This window comes from Spermophilus citellus (genome assembly GCF_964194105.1).
Source record: "Spermophilus citellus genome assembly, chromosome: 6".
In the NCBI taxonomy this organism is placed as follows: domain Eukaryota; kingdom Metazoa; phylum Chordata; class Mammalia; order Rodentia; family Sciuridae; genus Spermophilus; species Spermophilus citellus.
The window spans coordinates 63972303-63985949 of record NC_138187.1 but is presented as its reverse complement, the minus strand read 5'-3'; the positions used below and the strand labels follow the sequence as shown (position 1 = coordinate 63985949).

At 34.3% G+C, this 13647-nt stretch overlaps 1 protein-coding gene across 5 annotated transcripts in view; it reads left to right on the top strand.

Annotated features, from left to right (window-relative positions):
- Window positions 1-13647, top strand: part of MPP7 (MAGUK p55 scaffold protein 7) — a 258247-nt gene that overhangs the window by 187870 nt on the left and 56730 nt on the right. For all 5 annotated transcript variants that reach the window (XM_081298034.1, XM_081298033.1, XM_081298035.1 and 2 more), the window contains 5 exons: window positions 2527-2608; window positions 3098-3183; window positions 6266-6340; window positions 6541-6737; window positions 7226-7290. In XM_081298034.1, the coding sequence (XP_081154160.1) occupies window positions 2527-2608; window positions 3098-3183; window positions 6266-6340; window positions 6541-6737; window positions 7226-7290 (505 nt within the window). The remainder of the gene's footprint in view (window positions 1-2526; window positions 2609-3097; window positions 3184-6265; window positions 6341-6540; window positions 6738-7225; window positions 7291-13647) is intronic.

Genomic DNA, 13647 nt, shown 5'->3' with positions numbered 1-13647 from the left:
CCTCTCTACCTACCCTGGCATCCGGATCTTTCTTACTCAGCTCTTTCTCCTCCCGCTTCTATAGTGCTTACTACCTTCTAATATAATATATAATATACCAAGTATTTCATCGCTTATATTTTCTCTGTGTCCCTTTTGTTTTGTTCACCAACATATTGCAAGTCCTTGGAACACTGGCACATAGTTCTCAGTTGACATTTGTTGACTTCATTGACTAAATCAGAGGGACCAGCATTAAACACACACAAAAAATTGTGATGGCTCTATACTGAAAAACAGCACACTTCATAATATGAAGAGAGAGTTGTTTTGGTTATCTAGTTGTTTTTTACAAAACATCCCCAAATGTGTGGCTAATAACATATTATTTCTCACAGTTTTCGGGGTTGGTAGGCCCAGCCGGGAGGTTCTCAGTTGAAGTCCCTTATGTGTACTGTCTGATGGTGGCTGAAGTTGAAGTCATCTGAGGGCTTCTTCATTCACATGATTGATGCCTGGGCTGGAAGCCAAAAAATTGGGGATTGGTCCAGTATCTTTTTCTCTAAGTGGCATCTCTATTTGACCAGCTTTGGCTTCCTCACTGCCTGGTGATAGTTATGATTTCTTAAAAGACAGCTGAATTACCATTGAGCAAGTATTTCAAGCCCAGATGGCAGCTACAAAACTTATCATTTCCTTAGAAACCTCAAAACCATGTTCCACATTTGAGATGGGAATGTCACATGCACACACAAGAGGGGAAGGAATTGATCATGTCCACCTTAAATACAAGCCACCATAAGGCTTGTGAACTCATGAACTTGAGGACAAAATGAACTGTCAGCAAAGTTTATGGAAAGATTTAGGATAAGCAACAAATGAATGATAATAATATCTGGTCAGATTGCCAAAGATTCCTGTTCACTTCATATTTGTTATTTTATGTTAGATAAATTATGACCATTTGGAATTTGATTTTTCATCAATAAAATTTAAAGTTAGATTACTAGTCTCTTCTGCAATTTAGCCTACTATGGTGGGAATCTTAAGACACATTCTTAAGGAATGAAAGTTAATGTAATTAAAGTAATTAGTTGTATTACCAGTCATTATGGCCAAGAGTTAGCTATTTAAATAAAAGCAGAAACTACAAGTAATTGGTGGGTCTAATTTTATGACAATGGAGAGATGCTGATTCAAGTACTTGGCCTTGTCTGCATGTATAGATGGTTAAAAAGAAAAAGGCACATCCTCTCACTTAAGTTTTGATTTTTATTGTTAGGTATGTTTATATCTGATAGTTGTCATATATATAAAGTATACTTATTACAAATGGATTAGTATTGTATACATATCTGTTTTTCAGTGAAATGCATGTGCTTATTCAACAAACTTGAGAAAAGTTCCACTTCCTCAGAAAGAATTCTGCCACCACTTCAGGTCTACCTTTTCACTGATGCAGCCTAGATGGCTTTTCTAAACCAATGCCAGTTTCTTGGAAGGAAGCTGATGCAAAAGCTTTCAAAGTAACCATTTGCATCTGATATTTTTACAAAGCAGCATTCTGTTAATTTGTCTCTTTTTGAGATTTTTCTTAACATTATAGCAGAATGTTTGTTTGTTTATATTAGGTACAATCTGAGTTCATTAAAACAGATCTGTCACCCAGTGTGGTGGTGCACGCCTCTAACCTCAGACTCAGGAGGCTGAGGCAGGAGGATCACAAGTTCAAAGCCAGTCTCAGCAACTTAGCAAGGCCCTAAGTAACTTAGTGAGATCCTGTCACTAAATAAAAAATTAAAAGGGCTAGGGATGGGGTTCAGTGGTGAAGCGCCCTTTGCGCCAATTCCTGGAAACAGAAAGGGGAAGAGAAGATATCCATTCATTTACGTTAGCAATAGCAGTAACTGATTACCAGCGTTGTTGTTTTGGTTTGGTTTGGTTTTCTATTTCTTGAATATTATCATGAAGCTTCTTTACTATTGCAGCTTCGTGTAACAGAGGGATCATTAAACTCAAAGTCTGATAACCTGGGCCTTCCTCCCCTCCCTTCCAGTGCTGGGGATCCACACCGAGGCCATGCCCCTAAGCTCAGCAAATGCTCTCCCACTGAGTATACACTCAAATGACCATTTAATTCATTACATGTCCTTTTGCCTGTTGGACATAATTATCAGTATTCCACCTTCATCAAGTATTATTATAAGTATAAAATGAAATGAGAAAGTGCTTTTAAAAAGTAAAAATAATATTCAAATGCAAGGTATTTAATAAAAAATGTTTTTTTATTTCTATAGTTTAAGGAGATTAAAATTTTTTAAAAAACTTAAAATTGTGCTGAAATGCTTAGGTGCTATGTAGATAGAATTTCTTTACCTTGTAAGGAGTGTTTGTGGGACAGATGGCAAGATGTCTCTGCTTCTTGCCTCATTCCTTTAATTTTTTTTTTATAGTTGTTTTCACTTTTTCCAGATGAATGTCCTTATTTCTGTCTCTCCCTTCCTACCAACCAGTGCACATTCACCCACAATTTTTTTTTTTTTTAAGGGAGCTACCATTAAGAAGGATGAGCAGACCGGGGCGATTGTTGTGGCTAGAATCATGAGAGGAGGAGCTGCAGATAGGAGTGGTGAGAGTCTAAATGTTCACTGAATATAGACAGATCACATTGTGTTTCATGACATTCCCAGTATATAACTTAAAAGATGACACTCTTTTAACATAATATGGGAACCTCCATAAATAAATGATGAATTTAACTCTGTGGTCTTAGTGTGCACAGGCTTTCAAAGTTATTTTAAGACCTGTTGCAGTATTTCTGATTTGCAAAATACCATGAAGAGCATGCAGCTTTTTAAATAAAGAAATATTATTTTATGAGATGTCAATAATGTTTGTTTCTAGACAAAGACCCAAGATACTGTTATCATTTTTGCCAGCATTATTATGCTGTATTCTTTGACTCATTGCAATAGAGAGGCATGGAATCCGAAACCTGAGAAGTGTCTCCTTCTCAATCTTTAAATGTGCTAAAGGAGCTAATGATGATTTAATTATGGAAACAATTGAAAATTACAGTTTCTTTTGTGGGTTACGTTGCCTATTTTGTATTTGTCAGGTCTTATTCATGTTGGTGATGAACTTAGAGAAGTGAATGGAATACCAGTGGAGGATAAACGGCCTGAGGAGATAATACAGATTCTGGTAAGCTGTAAATTTATTTTAAAATAACAATGAAAATAAAATCAACTCACTAAATTTCAGGTTTTTCAGACCTGGTTTGAAATGTACAGGATTTGGATTTAGTAGACCAAGTCCCTGTATATCTTTGAAAAATACCTTAATTTATTTGTACCTCGGTGTTTTCATTTGCAGAATGAGAAGAGTTAGTATCTCACATGTGTTAAGGGTTAAATGAGGTAATGTATGTAAAGAGTTTAGGGAAAGGACATGGACTCTCCCAAAGTAGGTATAATCAGTCAGTGAGTGGTATCTATACTGCTAGAGGGGATGAATCCGTCATTGTCCTCCTCTTGAGACAGCCATCTTGCAGGCTGTGAATTCTAGTATGCAAGTCACAAGTCCTGAAACTGATTTAGAAGTCTTTTGAAATCCAAAACTTGAAGGCAATTGTTTTAGGCCTGCACACTGTTAACTCTTAAGTTTGAAGAAACTCCATAAAAGAAATGATAAATATTAAGCAAATATACTTAACTTGATTTGAACATTACACAATACATATATGTATTGAAATATCACATGGTACCTCATAAATATGTACAACCTTTATATTTTTATATATCAGTTGAGAAAATGGATTTAAATTTTAAAAGGAGGGGATTTTATAGGAGCACATAGAAATAATGACAGAGTACATGACAAGACCTCAAAGGGAGATTGTTGTTTCAACCAGGAAAATTCTAGAGACATGTGCCTCATCCATCAGTTCCCTCTCTCATCCACGTGCTTGCACATTGAGTTTAATCACACCCCAGGATCTGGAGCTGAGCCTTAGCATCACCTTCATCATGGAGGGGGTAGGGGGCAGAAAATGAAAGCATTTATAAATCAGAAAAAAAGGACAGTCTCTACTTTACACTACACAGAAAAATAAATTTCCAATACGTTGAGTATTTAAGTGCCAAGCATCACAGAAATTACACAATAAAATACATGTAATTTTTATAATTGTAAGGTACAGGAAGACATTTTAACCTTGATTCAAATTGAAAAATAACAGCTGTTTCTACTGAACTCAAAATTTTCTGTACAGAAAAAAGACACCATATTATAAACTTACGAGGCAAGTGAGATTATAGGGAAATATTTACAATATATATTATAAAAAGATCACATTTTAACATGTATTAAAACCATAAAAATCATTAAGAAAATATTATAAAAATCAGGGATATTTATATGTACAATTTAAAAAAAAAATTGAAAAACACTGGATTTCATTGGACTTAAAAGCTTGCTAATGCACAGAGTTGGCCAGAGTATGGGGAAATAGCTGTTTATGTGCTTCTGGGGATGGGGTAAATTAATAGGGTTTTTGAGATGGCCCTTTAAAACCACCAAAATTTTAAATGTGCATATCCTTTATTTAAAGATTCAACTGTTAGAACTTAATCCTACAGAAATAACTTAGCAAAGGCTTAAAAAAATTTTTTTTAAATATTGGAAACTTTGAAGAAGATTGCAATCATTTAGATGATGATTTACTGGGAAATAATCACAATGGCTGATAGACTTATGTGACTTAAAAATAATAGTACTAATAATAATTGCTAACAGTAACTGATCTCTTAATAAATGACACTGTTCTGAGGGATTTCCCTCCATTTTGGAAAATACACATAAGGTGGGAGTGGTGGCAAATGCCTATAATCCCAGCCATGGGGAGACTGGGGCAGGAGGATCACAAGTTTGAGGCCAGCCTCAGCAACTTAGTGAGGCTCTAAGAAATTTAGTGAGACTCTGTCTCAGAAAATGAAAATGGCTGAGAATATGGCTCCGTGGTTAAGTGCCCCTGGGTTCAATTCCTGGTATCAAAATAAATAAATAAATAAAATATACACATAAAAATTGGAAAAGTCTGAGCGGATTATAAAGAAGATCTTGCTTTCTCTTTACCTGTGTAATTCAGTATTAGACTGAATTCTTAGTAAGATTTGTTAATTATTTTTGTGAATGTAAAAACAGTAATGCCATTGTAACATAAATCACTCCTTTATAAATTGTGTTACTTACTGTGTTGGGCTAAAACTGAGGCCACTGTAGCTTGATAGAGCTGACTCTGTGACATTTTCCTACCCAACTTTCAGAAACTGCCAGTAAGTTGAAATTGGCTAAGGTGGGAGCATTTATACCATGGAAACTGGCCGACAGCATCATCAGCCCCACACCCTTTCAGAGTCTTGACTTACCAGCGCATCACTGATACTTGCATGGGGATGTCTTCCTCCTCTCTTCTCTCCCTCTTTGCCTTCTTTCCTCTCTGCCTGTCTTGTTTTCTTATTCCTTTCTTCCCTTTTTTTCTTCCTTCTTTACCTCTTTTAAACATATGCCAGGCTATTTAGTGCTTTTGTGGAGCTTTAAATTAAGCAGGAGTAACAGATCTTAAGAAAAAATTGCATAAATACTTATGACTGTGATCGATGCTAAAAAGAGAGAGGCAAACAGAATATGAGAGTGTATTTAAAGTGGGGGCCTATCCTCGTCTGAGTCAACAAAGATTGGTGATGCCTGTTTTGATTAAACTTACAATAGACACTCTCTCTCTTCATCTTTTAATGAATCTATTGTATTTGGTATCTTACGAACCAGAACACAACATATTTGAATGTTCCTTATTTTTTCTCGTGGTCATCACTGCTAAATGAATCATGTATTTATAATCATAGTACTACTGACAGTAGAAGTATTTTGTCTCAAAACACATGGATGCCAGTATGTAAATGTAATAGCCTGAACTTTGCACATTATATTTTGCGTTTCTATTTTGAAGTAGCTTGACATGGATGATAATATTGAGGGAGGGATACCTTAGAAGTACACAGAAAGTAAAAGTGAATTTGGTGGTTAATGTTTTTTTAACTTACTTGACAAACGTTAGAGCTTTTTCACATTACCGGAATTTCTACAAAAATAGTTTCCTCAGTTTGGTCTAAGAGCAGTAATCCCAAGCTTGTAAATTTTTAGATGCATTTAGCTTTCTACCTATTTTATCTTATTTTTCCTTGGCAAGAGTTTTCTTATGACTCTTTCTTTCACCCAATATCAGGGTCAGTCTCAGGGAGCAATTACATTTAAGATTATACCCAGCATCAAAGAAGAGACGCCCTCCAAAGAAGGCAAGGTAATCTTTTCTTAAAAATATTTTTGCATGTGGGAAGTAAGTTTTTTTTTCTTTTAATACATATCCACTTTTTCCCCACAAGTTTATTTTCGTATTCTAGTCGTTTGGATCATTATTTCTTAAATATACATTGCAAGAATGTAGGCCATTTCACATTTATTTTTTTATATTTATTCTTCTTCAATGAAACTTTCCTCCAGATGTTTATCAAAGCCCTTTTTGACTACGATCCTAATGAGGATAAGGCAATTCCATGTAAGGAAGCTGGGCTTTCTTTCAAAAAGGGAGATATTCTTCAGATTATGAGCCAAGATGATGCAACGTGGTGGCAAGCAAGGCATGAAGGTGATGCCAACCCCAGAGCTGGCTTGATTCCCTCAAAGCATTTCCAGGAAAGGTGAGCTCCTGGCATGGAATGATGGCCTTACTTCAACTGACCTTTTGTTCTCTGAAAATTTTCATTCCATCATAGTTGCGATAAAATAAGCTCTAAAACCCTGCCTTAGAATTCATTATCCCTTGGGTTTGGATTTCTGTTTTGTCTAAGTAAGTATGAATAATGACCAAAAATAATATGACAGTACCAGGTCATCTTAAGTTTTTGTTACAAAGCAAATGGAAAACAGCCCATTAATATCTGATAGTGTTGTGGTGAAAGGTAGAGAAAAACAGTTGTTTCAGGAGCAGTGCAAATAATTAGAAAAATTTAAAGTAGAAGGTTTGTTATAACTGGAGAAAATTGCATTGTGTTTTTCCCTACCTAACTTGCAAGGTTGGATTTTCTTTTCTTCTTCTTTTTTTTAAGGATTTTTAGTATTTTGCTGCTGCATTAACCTCAGACATATGCTGAAAATTGATAGGCATATTGACCTTTTATTCCTCCAGGAGATTGGCTCTGAGACGACCAGAAATACTAGTTCAGCCCCTGAAAGTTTCCAACAGGAAATCATGTAAGTTTGTTAATAAGAATGCAGAGTAACTAAATCCTGCTATTTATTTTTGACTATTAAAGCAGGTGCTCATGGAAGAAAACAGAATCATATTATCTTGCAATAGCTTTTGGATTATCATTTTTTCAGGAACCAAAGAAGTAAGAAATTCACAGTAGGAATATTAATGTGAATCTTGTGAAGAAAAGTGTGGTTGGAGATGTTTATAATAAACCCATGACTCACTCTTTAAGAAAATAACTCAAAACTACTGCACTCTTTGATTTTCAAAGTTAACTATTTTGTAAATGTAACCTAGACTACAACTCTTCTTTCTCTAAATTCAGGAGATTTGGGCAGGATATTTCCAGATAAAGATTAGTGCAAAAATCCCACCATTTTCTTGGGCACAAAAGCATTTGTGCCTAAGAATAATTATGGTTCATAATTCCTTCCTTATCCACAGATTATATCCACAAATTATAAATTATTAAAACTCTGACCTTTGTTTCATATGATTGGATTTTATCACCAGACTAGATTCCCAGAAAATGTAAGAAAAAGTAAGAAAAAGAATGATGTAGAGCTACTGAAAAACATTGTTTTTTTTTTTTTCTTTCATCTTACCCTTCTCTCAGCTTTTCTTGACTTCCCACCTCATGCCCTCTCAAGTCTCCAGTTCATAAATTTCAGTTTAATCTCCCTAAATGTTTCATGGTTCTGGTTTTCTTTTAATAGTTTTTTTTTTAAAAAAAAAAAGTCCCTTGTTTTAAGCATAGAAATTGTACATTGAAAAGTGAAATGAACAAATAAATGGCCCTGGAATTTTACACCAACATCTGTTTTTAGTATTGTTGCATTTTTCACATCTCCTGTTTTTTCTGTCAGTTTGTAGAATCTTAGAGCCCAGGAATCACATAGTAAGGGAGCCAGACTACAGTTGACTATAAATCCCATAGCAAGCAAATACTTTAAGTAGAACATTGATTCAAAAGCCTGCTTGTTCTTGCTACATTAAATCAGTGCATAAGGAAAAAAAAATTGTCATAATACTCGTGGCATCCTAAGACATTAGATGGCTTAAAATTTAATGGTGCGTTATTTCTAAGCATGGCGACTTTTCATTGGCAACACCCTGCTGAAAGGAACGTTGAGACATTCACCTGACTGGCTCTTTCAGGGAGCATTAAATCAGAGGTGTACCCACATTTAATGGATAAAAATGCGTCACTGAAAAAATGAGGGAAATATGACTACTTAAAGCCGAATGCAGACTAAAGTTTGTTTGAATCATAAGACAACTTAGAAATTTTCTGATTTGTTATAATTATGATTTTTTTGTTTATTTAAAATTTTAAATCAATTGTATTTCTTTGCAAAACTATATACACAAAGGTGATTGGCTTTTCAGTAGCTCTCCCACATTGAATTTGGTATAGATGTGTGTGAATTTAAATGTGAGAAGAGTGTGTGTATATGCGTGTATGTAGACAGCATTAATTGTAATAAAAGTTTTTTCATCTATTGATTTGCACAGTTTCTTTTTGATGTTAACACTTCAGTGTTTAGATCTGAGAAGTATTCATTTTTTGACTTTTTTTTTTTGGCTTCTTGAATGCCATTTAGAAATGTTTCTTGATCTTCTGTTTTCTTACTTCCCTCACTTTTTTCTTTTAAAGTAGGTATTGATTCACTAAAAGATGTATTATTTGTTCTCATATCTAGGTGTTATTAATTTTTAAGTAAAGCTAGCCAAGGATTATCCAAATAAATCTTTAGGCTATGGTAATATGGCCTTGTTCAGAGACAGTATGTTTATGTGAAAATTATAGAAGGCTAGTGTCTTTATTCTGAAAAAAATGAAATTCTGTTTGATCTTTGAATATTGTTTTATAAACTTAAAGTCTGTTCATAAGTCATTGTGTAGGTTCTGAACATTCTTAATGGCATTTAAAAGCATTTTAACCTGTGGATTTAGTAGTGATTCTTTAAATATAGCTGTATCATTTAAAGGTCATCTGACTCACTGCTTCTTAGAGTCAATATTTGGTACTTAGATTTTTGGAATAGGAAGTTTATGTTATCATGCCCTTTGCTAAATTATAATCTATAAGGAAAATAAAAAGTTAGTCTAAAATAATTTTTATGATTTTGAATATTCATGAAAACTTTAAGAAAAGTTTCTGACAGTGCTAAATAAAATGTTAAATTTCTGAAAAATAATTCTTTCATGTTGGTGTTACAACTTTATGAAAAACTTATACTGATGAAAATTTTCCGTGCTTACTTGTACAAGTGCCTTTAAGTGCCAGCAAGATATTATAAGCATTGGGTCTGGAATAATGAACTTAGTCATTAGTAATATGTGTTAAATTGGTTAATTTTTGTTCCTGGGTGATTGCTTATATTGCTATTATTTTACTCTGTATTTAGTTCTTAAGTATATCACCATACTGAAATTTTCCATGGAGAAAAAGTTCATGGAAGATGACTCTGGAACTCTAGAGGTTCAATTAATATCAACATAGAAAGCAAAAAGGAATGGCAAATTCTAATCATGTCATCTTTGCAGTTATATTTGTGCTAGAGCTCTGGTACCTGACTCTAAGGTAAATAAAGTCAGGAGATATGATAATAAGAATCTCTTTAGGCTTTGAAATTAGCATCCTTATGCAAAACTCACAATGTAGGTGGCATTCATCTTTGTAGCTTGGTTTTTATCTCCTCTTAAGAATCTTGGCCTATTTACATATCCAGAAAATAGGCTTCCCAAACAAAATAATTTGCTTCCTAAAATTGAACATTACTAAAATCGAAAAAATGGACTATTTTTTTTAAACAGAGACAAAACAATATAATTTTATTCTTGGTGAATGAAATAAATAACCTCTACCCTAATAAAGTTTATAGTCTTTAAATATTAGACCCAAGTCAACCTTTACTCAGGCCACAATTTCCCCTAACTTCTTTGTTTTTTTTATCTTTAATTTATTTTATTTTTTTAAATACACAACAGCAGTGGAATGCATTACAATTCTTATTACACATATAAAGCACAATTTTTCATATCTCTGTATATAAAGTAAGTTCATGCCAATTTATGCCTTTATACATGTGCTTTGTTTTTTTGCATTACAATTCTTAATACACATATATACAATTTTTCATATCTCTGTATATAAAGTATGTTGACACTTAATTCAAGTCTTCATACATGTACTTTGTATAATGATGTCCATCACATTCCACCATCCTTGCTAATCCCCTGCCTACTTCCCTTTCCCTCCCACCCCTCTGCCCTATCTACAATTCATCCATTCTTCCCATGCTCTCCCTCCCTACCCCACTATGAGTCAACCACCTTTTATCAGAGAAAACATTCGGCATTTGTTTTTTGGGGATTGGGACTCTTAAAATGAAAATATTCTTAAATCTTAGAAGCTTAATATGGGGACTCATCTCCTTTCCTCCCCTTTTCTGCTTTTTGGAGGAATTGCCTTTGCAACAACAACCGCAGCAACAAAAATCTCTAATAGAACTTTATTTTCCTTCCTCCCATCATCTAATGATAGGCTTCCACCTAATATATTTGCATCAGGAACAGAGACAAAAGAGCAGACCTAGATGTCTGATAGACTTTCTTTGATATGATGAATTTTGGTTTATTACATAAAAGAAGGAGTTTAAGTGTTCTGGAAATAAGTATAGGAGAATCTTATGTCTCAAGTCACATACAGGAGTAGTTTTTTATAATGGAAACTTGGCAGCTTACATTTCTGTTTCAAAATACTTTAAAGTAATTACTTTTGTAGTTTTGCATTTATATAGCATGTGATATCACCTGACCTAAAAGAAATGTGAATTTATTTGAAATATTGTTTGTTCCTCTTCTATTGAAATCTAAATGTGTGTGTTAAGAATTGTCTTATTAATTACATTAATACTGACTTCAATAGGATATAATTTATATTTAAATGAAATATAAATGGTATTCAGGAAGGATGGAGAAATAGCTCTTTGTTTATAGTATATATTACAACAGAACATTCAACTATGATTTTTATTTTCAGTACTTATATTTCCTTTTTTAGTTATAAAAGAATAAATACCTGAACATTTCTAATATGACAATTTAAATAACACTAATTTGAAATATTTTAAAAAGTATCTCAGAAAATTTGTCATAAAAGAAATGAGAGTAGTTTTTGACATTTTAAAGCTTAGAACTTAAAACTAAAATTTTATAATTTGTTTCAACCAATTTTAATTGTTTATGTGCATAAAAAGAAAATATTTAAGGGCAGACGCATGATGTCCATTCAAACAAAGTGTTACCTGCTTCTTTCAAGACAAGCACACAATTAAATGCAGATCACTTTATCCAGGGAAAGAATTTTAAGCACTGAAATAATGAATTCCCTGTACATGGTCCCAATATCTTAGAAGGCCACATATGTAAGAAATATATGACAGGAACTCTACAGGTTGTTGTAATAAAGCTTTTCAAGTTGAGTACATTCCTCCTGGCATACTCAATAATGTTTATTCAGTGTTTTCACACATAGAGTTAATTCAGAAACAAATAGATTGCTTATGTTGTGAAAATTAGGTTTGTATGTGTAAACTTTGTGAAACGTTTTCTTAATGGGATTTTCAGTAAACAGAAACACATGGAGTTTTTAAAAAAAATTCTGAAAGTATTTTCCTTTATGGATTAGTCAGCTTTCTGTTATCTTAGCAAATGCCTGAGATAATCAACTTATAAAAGAACAGGTTTACTTTGGCTCAAAACTTTGAAGGCCCCAGCCCATGAATGATGGGGCTTTGCTGTTTTTGAGCCTATGACTAGGCAGTGCACTAGGGTGAGAGCATACAGTGGAGCAAAGCTGCTCCCTGGGTCCCACAATCCCTTTCAAAATCACACCCTCAGTGACTGGAAGACCTCTCACTAGGCACCATCTCCTAAAAAATTCCACCACTTGCTGGTCGTGCCAAACTATTGACCATGCCTCTGTCCAACACATGGAAATGTGGGAGACGTTCCAGATCCAAACTATACTATTTTAATATTTATTAATAACATTTGAAAGACCCAAAAGTTCAAGGTTTGTGTAGAAAGAGGTGCAAATGAACAAGGTGTTGTAAGTCTCATGTGCTATTACTTCCTTGATTATATGGATGAGGTATTATTACCACCTTTTAGTCTCAGTAAACTGCCTTCTCTTTGCATATCTGATAGTGTTGCTTCCAAAACACCCTCAGAGTAGATTCTTCTAGTTTGATGGGTTTTAAAACATTTCTTGGATTTTGTCCTGGGGACCCAGTGCCATGCAGGTAGGAAAGAGTAGGTTAATGGTTAAAAATCTGGTCTGTGGACATGGATTATTGCAGAATTTTAGGGGAGATTTTTAATAGGAGGGTAAAGGAAGTAGAAAAGCAGATTTTGTCTTGCCCATGTGCACAATACTTCAACAGTGTAGACCTAAGATTGCTCCAGTTGTCAAAGAGTGTCAGGTATGTACCACTAAGAGTTGTATCCAGTGGAATGGCCAATTGCAGAGCTCATCTCATGTTCCTCATGAGAGCCTTTCCAGTCCATTCACGGAGACAGTAAATTAATCTCTTCCTCATCTTCTGTTTGTTGGGTCAGGGATTGAAACCAGGGGTACTTTACCACCAAACCATGTCCCCCAGCCCATTAAATGTAACAGGGTCTTCTGAGTTTTTTAAGGTCTCCCAAAGTTGTGGAGGATGACTTTGAATTTGGATCTGAGCCGCTGGGATTATAGGCATATGCCACTGTGCCTGGCTTAAATTTATCTCTTAATGTGCTTTTTGACCTCCTGTGGTTCTCTTTTCTCTCCTGTTCTTCAGTGCTGCAAGTTAGTGGATGGTGGACTCCTGATAACATTGGAAAAAGAACCACTCTTGGGATGTTGTGGGGAAACTTCAATAGGGAAATGTGTTGGAAGGTAATGGGAGTAGACAGGAGACTTGGGAAAAAACCTCATGTCTTTACTTCTCCTCTCATTTTATTTTCTAGCCCAAGGACTGAGTAATCAATGATTTTAGCATGATAATATAGCATTATAATTAGACACTCAGAAGTCTGGAACCAGACTATGTCTACATCCCATATTTGCCACTTAATGAGTATTGTCCCATCTGTAAAAAGGGGATAATAGTATTGGCCTTATAGAGTTGTTGGAGAAATAAATAACTTTATGCATTTAATGTACCTAGAACAGTTCCTTGAACATAGTAAGAACCATGTGGTTGGCTCTCTTCTGTGATCAACTTGTTATATATTTGTTCCTTTTTCTAACTTGCTAATTCTAAGAGAATGTGTTTGTTTTTCCTACTTATGTCTATTAAGCA